This window comes from Heterocephalus glaber, unplaced genomic scaffold (assembly GCF_053883595.1).
Source record: "Heterocephalus glaber isolate CG9 unplaced genomic scaffold, H.glaber_assembly_v1.0 deba00001461, whole genome shotgun sequence".
Taxonomy (NCBI): Eukaryota; Metazoa; Chordata; class Mammalia; order Rodentia; family Bathyergidae; genus Heterocephalus; species Heterocephalus glaber.
The window spans coordinates 18953766-18962090 of record NW_028258308.1 but is presented as its reverse complement, the minus strand read 5'-3'; the positions used below and the strand labels follow the sequence as shown (position 1 = coordinate 18962090).

Here is an 8325-nt window from a genome sequence, read left to right as displayed (position 1 = left end):
TAAAGTACATTGTACTTGTGGTGGTGTTTTTTAGATGTCCACTGACCACTGATTAATTATAAAACATGAAAACTTATAAAACAAATTTATCAATAGTAAAATTTCTATGTACTAACTACCTTCACCCCTTTCAAAAGTCAGGTGGGCATGGTAATGCACACCTGTAATCCCAGCACTTGGGAGGCTGAACCAGGAAGATCGTAGTGAGTTTGATGGGCCACATACTAACTTCAAGGCCAGTCTGAACTACATATCAAGATCCTGTCTCCAAAAACAATCTGGCTTAATATAGCTTCCCCTTACTGGAAAAAAAAATGAGCTCAAAGGAAGAAGAGTCTTACAGCCTCTCTACAGACTGATTTCCAGCTCTGAGAAGCCTAACCTGATAGAGGGATAAGCATTAACCAAGCACCACTAATAGAAAATAACTTCCCCAACATATTTTAGTAGCATTTAGTAAAAAATGCTACCCACCCCAGCCCCCATTGAATGAAGACTGTGTTTATTGATCTCCCTATGAATTCCAGTAATATATAATATATTTTAAGAACAGACATTTTAAAAAGAGTACGGCTGGGGATTTAGCTCAGTGGCACTGCGCCTGCCTTGCAAGTGCAAGGTCCTGAGTTCGATCTCCAGTACCCCCCCAAAAAAGGGTATTGCCAGGTGAAGGAGAAGCGAGAATGTGGCAACTCAAGACAGGATTGAGGTAGGATGCTATCCTCTAGCTCTGGACATCTGGAGAAGAGCATTAGAGGACACCAGAGACAATGCTCATCCTGCTTGAAATCATAGATACTGAACCAAACCAACAAGTGCATCCCATCCTCCTCAACTCATGTCAGGTGCCATTGTGTAAATAATCTGATTATTTGCATAAGTTATAAAAAGAAGACAATACTACATATATTTAAACATTTGTCTCAGTAAGGTAAATATATACATGAATCAGCAGTATAAATGGATTTAAAAATATTTATCTCTGATATTGAGTGTTTCGATAGGCTATGACCCTTAGGTAACTATTGATACATTTTTCAAATACGTACCTCTAAGAACATACAAGAATTTGCTATATAACTTCTACCCTGACTCCAGCTCCCTCCCTCTACCCCTACAATGTTTTAACATTAGGAATAAAAGCTTTTAAATGATAGAATACATTTTAAGATTTTATAAAATTTCTAAACATTATGTTGTGCTTAGAAACATAGATCTAAAACCATAAGTCAGCAATCACATATTATTAGCAAGTGATATTAGTAAAGTAGCAATACTAAAGTCAGAAAGAAAAATCACAGCTGTGGTTTTAAATTTCTTTTAAATGCATGGGCTATCTGTTCCACAAACTTTTCAATCTTTTTCAAATAATCATCTCTTGATAATGAGTGGTTGGGATCTAGGAAGATACTTGTCTTTTAGTTGCTAATATGCCTGGACTGAAGCATTCTTGTAGTTCTTCCTATTCAGTGCCCTAAAATTTGGAAAAAGAAGGCATATTTAATTTTATAGGTGCAGGTAATATGTTCTTATAAAAAAATTTTGCACTAAAATTTTTATTTTTGTTTTGGTACCAGGGATCAAACTCAGGTCTTTAGGCTTCGGAGGCAGGCAGTGGAACCACTGAGCTAAATCCCTGGCCCAAAAAATTTTTAAATTAATATGCTTTAAAACAATATTAACAATCTAGATACAAGATTTTCTTTTTTTAAGGAATATAAAATTATTTACTGACCACTGCTTACCATTATTTATAATAAAGTAAACAATATACAGTAGGATAACATTGTGACTACTACAAAGTTATTTTTCTGGCTTCTGCTGAAACAGGAACCCAAATACTGAAGATTGAGTCTACATGTAAGGAACAAGTTGGGGTCAAGAAAAACATGCAAGTCAATAATTTAGATTATAAGTTTGTTTACTCATTTATTCTAGCAGGACCTAAATTGTGACCACCTCTAGCCACTCAGTAGGTTTCCATGAGCCAAGTCTTAGACATCCATGAATCCTGACTTTGAATATAGATTTCAACTTGTTGTAAGGGTATGGGTCATGAGCAATCTTTAATGTTCCCTTAGCTAATTCAAACAAACCAGGTTGACTAGTTACCATTTTGCAAGCAAACTGCTGTATTTTTGTAACTAAACACACAGATATGGATTCTGATATGACTGCTTTGAAAATACCCACTTTAAGCTGTCCAATTAACCACAGAATCATCTATTTAACTTGAAAGGTTATGGCTTCAGGAAAACTTTCAATTTAACTGTGATTTATTTCTTAGGTTGCTCAGAATGATAGCATCTCAAACATGGGCTTATCACCCATAGTTTTTGTTTTGGTGAATGCTTAAAAACAAAACAAAAACCATTTACATAAGTATTTCATTTATACACACACAAACAAGAAACTCAGAATGGTCCTTAAGCATGTGAGCCAAAAATGAGTTTTGTTTGAGTTTGACTATGGATAATTTTCCCAATATTTAGAAAACCAGAGGAAATATATCAGGTTATCAAATGCTGTTTTCTGAAAAAGGAAGCAACTACAGAAAGCAAGCTTTTTATTTGTTCAAAGTAACGAGTGCTATTGATGTGAAACAAAACCCAACAACTTCCCCCAATACTTTCAAAACCAACATATTAAGCTTGATTTTCATTAGAATGCTGTTTTTTTTCACAACAGTGAATCAAACACCAAGACCCATATTATATATATATATATAAAATATATTAAAATGATATAAGGTATTGAGCTTCATCTTCTGGACAAGAATGCCAAGTTAGTCTCTCTTCATAAAAAGCAATTACAATTTGAGGACATTTCATATTTGCCTCTTTTGCCAGCACCAAGTCAGCCTCATCTGAATCTTTCCATTTCATGAGAAACATCGATTCTCCACTACTGTCTGTGGCACCAATCACTTTTTCAGGATCAAGACCTCTAGCAAATCCTCTAGGTTTGTCAGCAGCATCTCCTTTCTTTGATTTGCTTTCATCAGATTCACTGTCAGATAAAGATTTTCTTTTTGTACCGTCTTTTTCTTTACCAGCTTTTTAAGAATTAAGAAATGCTTCAATTAATTCTGTACAATCTAAATTTTCCTCAGGTTCCCATGTATTGTCAGCATCTGTAAATCCCTTCCACTTCAGTACTCCGCCTTCCCATTCACACACGACGGTCCAGTACTTTTTCTACCACAAATTCTTCAGGCTCTGCTTCCTCAACTTTTTCACTTTTTCCATTTTGTTTCTTTCCCATTTTTTGCAATGTAGTTTTATTGGAGGCCATTTTTTATTGCAGATTTGCACAGCTATTATTCACCACCTGGATGCTCGCGTCGCGGATCGGCAGCTTTTCGGCCTGCACGCCTGCAGCTGCACTCACATCAGACGAAAGGGGGCCCTGGTGCGGCGCCAGCTCGGGGGCTGGGGGGGGTGACGCCGCCCACGCCAGGAGATAAAGATTTTCTCACCAACTGAAAACCTTCTCTTTAATAAGGCCAGGTATTTTTATAATATATAATCGAAGAAGAAAAACAATTATGGAATTCTGTAAATTGTAACTGCTATGTTCAAAAGTTTATTAGTTTTAAAGTTAGTAATGAGGTTAAATTTTGACTTAGTTAGTATTTGAGATAATATAAAAAGATTTCAATAAATAAAGTTACTAAACAGAAAATAAAACTGATTTTTCAAAAGAATCAATTACTTTTCTCTTTTCCCCTGCTCTAAACATACATGCTAAAATACCACAGAACTTTCTCAGGATTTTTTTCCTCGAGATAGAAAGGAACACAGAATATCTGGAACCACCCTCACAACCACATGAAATCCCATCTAGCTGAGGGTGGGCATGATAAGGTGAATTCAATTTTATTGTCTGTTCTATTAGATAAAGTCAGGCAGAGTAATGATATCTGGGCATAGGACATAGGGGGAAAAAAGCTTGATATCTCCTATTTACAAAGTAGTCACCCCAGGATATTATTCCTGTAGACAACAGTTTAAACTGTACACATTCCCCTGGTATCTAGGTGTATCACTTGGCTATATAAAGAAAACTCAGAGGAACAGATGGGTTTTAATTTTTTTCAAAAAATTTGAATTTTGCTAGGTCAATTTTCTTTTTTCTTTTCTTTTTCTTTTCCTTTTTTTTGAGACAGGGTTATGTAGTCCAGGCTGGCCTTGAACTGATGGCAGTCCTCCTGCCTCAGCCTCCCAAGTGCTGAAATTATAGGCATGTGCCACTGTGCCTGGTCACTGTGCCTAGGTCAATTTTCTTTACTTCATAAAATTTTCACCAAAGTACTTTGAAGAGAAGATAAAATGTGAATAAATCAGCTGTATCACCATCTGTATTATCACCACTCAAAATCTATCCCAAACCCTAGTCATTGAACCCACATAAGGAATCAGCAACACACGGTAGTCTTGAAAAGCTTGAATTAGCTAAATATTGCATCTAAAGAGGACTATTCATTTCACTTACATTTACCTCCCTTATAATAGCATCTCATAAGTCACAGATTTTGTGTAAATTACATAGTTTGACTTCTATTTACTATCTGATGATGATGTGGCTACTTAGAGCTTTTGGTCAAAGTATTTTGTATTGGAGTTTGAAGGAGTGGTTATTTTGTTTGACATAAAATATGAATGTACTGTGTTTTCAGATAGTTGCCATGATATTACTGTAATGGAACTGAATTCATGAGATAGGTGGGGTACACACCTGTAATCCCAGCTACACGGGAGACTAAGGTGTGAGGACCCCAAGTTTGAGCCAGCCTGGGCTACACAGTAAGACCCAGTGTCAAATAAATTCATGGGGAAGACATCAATTCCAATATTCCTAATGAGATGTACCCCTGGTTTAATACAAGTGTATGTGTAATAATCATGAGGTTAAAGGTCATAGGAACATACACAACATTCTGTAGTTAATGGTATTGACATATACAAATACTCAAGAAATAACTTCATTTAACAAACACTTTATACACTTGCCATTTGGAAAATAAGTAAGTATTCTGAAGAATAATTAAACACTTACATATATAAAATAACTCTAAGGTATAATATACAAAATGACTGTAGCATAAACAGGTTATGTAGATACAGTTCAGTATAGGCTCCATCTGAAAATATTAGTAAAGGTTTTATAGAAGAAATTATAGGGGCCGGGGATTTAGCTCAGTTGTTCCAGTGTCTGCCTTGCAAGCGCAAGGACCCGAGTTCAATCCCCGGTACCAAAAAAAAAAAAAGAAGAAAAGATTATAGAAAGAAGGTAAAAGACAGAAGAAAAAAATTTATTAGTAATGCATCGGGGCTGCTAAAAAAAATAGTGTATGCATTTAATATGGCTGAAGCAAAAGATACATTTCAATAGGGGAGGACAGAATGATAATGGGTTACACCCACACTGCAAAGGGCCTTCAGTTCTGTATATCAAACATTTGAACCTACATAATGTTTAATAATATACATATATTTTTCTCACAACATGTACAATTTTTGCATTTTTAATTAGCCAGAATAGTTCCTGCTTTCAGTGAGGTTATTTCAGAGTTAAGGACAGAACTCTCAACCATCATTTAGTCTTCACAATTGCTGAGAGACTCCTTTGGGAAATACCCCATGTTGACACATAGTGCAAATTGAAAGACAAGTACAGTATCTAAATAGTTTCAAATGACTCATATAAAAGTGTCTTCTACAGGCAGGTATAAGGAAAGTGCTGAGATTACTAAAGTCATTCAAATTTGTCGTTTTCAAAAATGTATAAATAAATTATTCTAAAGAAGTCTAAAAGTTGAAAATATTTTTTCTAGATTTGGAAGCTAAATGTGAGTATTCCTACCTTCTGACATTCAGAGCCATTATACTTTCAGTTGGTCTGCTTTTTGGTCCACCTGATGGATGGAAAATCTTAGCATCTTTCCTGGAAATCTCCTTTTCCAATTTAACCACATAAGGGTCAGCAGAATGTGATGGGTAAGCTTCAAAGGTTCCTGCCTTCATTCCACCAGCCTACAAATACCAATAAGACAATTTATTATGATTTTATAAAGTACTTCTACAAAGTTAGCTTGTGAAGAAGTTCATACATACTTTTGTAGTTTATGTAGTTAGTCTTACATTCAAAGAAAGTTATCTACACTGTTTGATTCAAATATCAGCAAAGGGTCTTCCTACCACCAATTTTTTTTTTGCTTAAATTCTTTTATTGATACATTTTAGGTATACAATACATTTACATTCATCACTGGGTATTTGTACCTGTACATGATGTATCTTGGTTCTTATTTTTTCCCCATTCCCTGTTCTCTCTTCACCCCCTCCACCCTTCCCTATTTACAAAGACTTTGTTTCCATTTTTTCCTTTTCTCATAATTTTTACTTTCCCTTCTTTCCTTTCCCCTTCCCCTCCCACTTCCCCTACCCCTTTGGACCTTTTCTTCCTATTTCATATTATCAATTATTCATTTCAATCATTTTAATCCTTATTTACACTTTCAGTTTCTCACACCAGAGAAACTATTCAGTATTTACACATGTGTGTCCTATTTATTTCACTTAAGAGTATGGCCTCGATATGCATCCATTTAGCTATAAATGTATCTAGTTTCTCATTCTTTATGGCTGAGTAGTACTCCATTTTATTAAAAAAAAACCACACAAACATTTTCTTTATCCAGTCTCCAGTTGATGGGCAATTGGGCTGCTTCCAAGTTTTAGCTATTACAAATCATGCTGCTATGAACATGGGTGCACATATATCACTGTGGTATGATCTTTTAATTCTTTGGGGAAGATACCCAGCAGGGGAATAGCTGGGTCAAATGGGACTTCTAGCCCTAGTTCTTTGAGGTATCTCCATACTGATTTCCACAGTGGTTGCACCAGTCTGCACTCCCACCAACGACGGAGAAGGGTTTCTTTGTCCCCACACTCTGTCAGCATTTGTTATTGGTTGATTTCTTGATAGCAGCTATTCTTTCTGGGGTGAGGTGGAATCTCAGTGTTGTTTTCATCTGCATCTCTCAAATGACCAGTGATGCTGAACATTTTTTCATATGTTTATTTGCCTCTTTTACTTCTTTGTCTGAGAAATGTCTGTTCATTTCAGATGCCCATTTTTGGATTGGGTCTTTAAATTTGGGGGGTCTGATTTTTTTAAGTTCTTTATAGATTCTAGATAGTAGTCCTTTGCATCAGGTACAGCTGCTAAAAATTTTTTCCCACATTGTAGATTGTCTCTTAGTTCTGTTGGTGGTTTCTCTTGCAGTGCAGAAGCTTTTTAAGAAGATAAGATCCCAGGTGTTGATTCTTTGTGCTAGTTCTCGTGCTACTGAGGTTTTGTTCATAAAGTCTTTTCCTATGCCAATGTCTTCAAGAGTTCTACCTAACTTATCTTCCAGCAAGTTTAGTGTTTCTGTTTTAATAGTTAGATCTTTATGCCACTTCGATCTTAGTTTAGTGCATGGTGATAGATATGGGTCTAGTTTTAATCTTTGGCAGGTTGAAATCCAGTTTTTCCAACACCATTTATTAAATAGGCTATCTTTCCTCCAGTGAGGGTGGTTGGCTCCTTTGTCGAAGATGAGGTGGCTGAGTATGTCTGGAGTTGTTTCTGCAACTTCTAATCTATTCCACTGATCCTCGGGTCTGTTTCTTTGCCAGTACCATGTTGTTTTTATCACAGTAGCTTTCCTACCACCAATTTTATAACGTTAAAACACTATAATTCCAAACTAATAAAAATAAAATGTTTGTAGTAAGGTAATAGTCCAAGCTGTTGTCAAGCATTAAGATTTTAATTAATGTTCATCTAATCAGGCTATCACATAGGGAACTATTGCTGAGAGAATGAAATGTACATCAGATATATTTTGATAGGAAAATAAACGGAACTTGGCATTAGCATGAGTATACTAAATTCCAGTCAATGGGGGGAATATATAACCCCACAAAAAAGGAGTAGCACATGGAAATAGAAGGTGAGGAGAAAATATGACCTACACTATACTTTATACTTTTCTAATCTACTTACAGATTTTTTCTACCTATATATAAGACAAATAAATATTTGATTTTTTAAATTGGCTTGTCAGAATTTTTGTCTTTATATGATACAGTCATTTTAAAAATCTACAGAATTATAAAACCCCCCATTTAATTAGACATCCTTTTTCTTGTAGTGTCTAAGACAAAACTACATGAAGCCAATTGATTGAAAGACATGCTTAATTCATTCGAAAGACATGCTTATAACTTTTTAAGTTCTCCAAACAGAAAACAGATGGATTTGAAAAGCAAA

General features: G+C 35.4%; 1 protein-coding gene across 8 annotated transcripts in view; it reads right to left on the bottom strand.

Annotated features, from left to right (window-relative positions):
* Positions 1–8325, bottom strand: part of Cfap96 (cilia and flagella associated protein 96) — a 34222-nt gene that overhangs the window by 5895 nt on the left and 20002 nt on the right. For 5 of the 8 annotated variants that reach the window (XM_021265010.2, XM_021265006.2, XM_087217104.1 and 2 more), the window contains one exon: positions 5866–6035. In XM_021265010.2, coding sequence (XP_021120669.1) covers positions 5866–6035 — 170 coding nt within the window. Of the gene's footprint in view, positions 1–1302; positions 1475–1903; positions 5219–5865; positions 6036–8325 lie in introns of those variants that run through there. The other 3 variants (XM_004853023.3, XM_013075207.3, XM_013075208.3) reach the window with 3 other exon arrangements.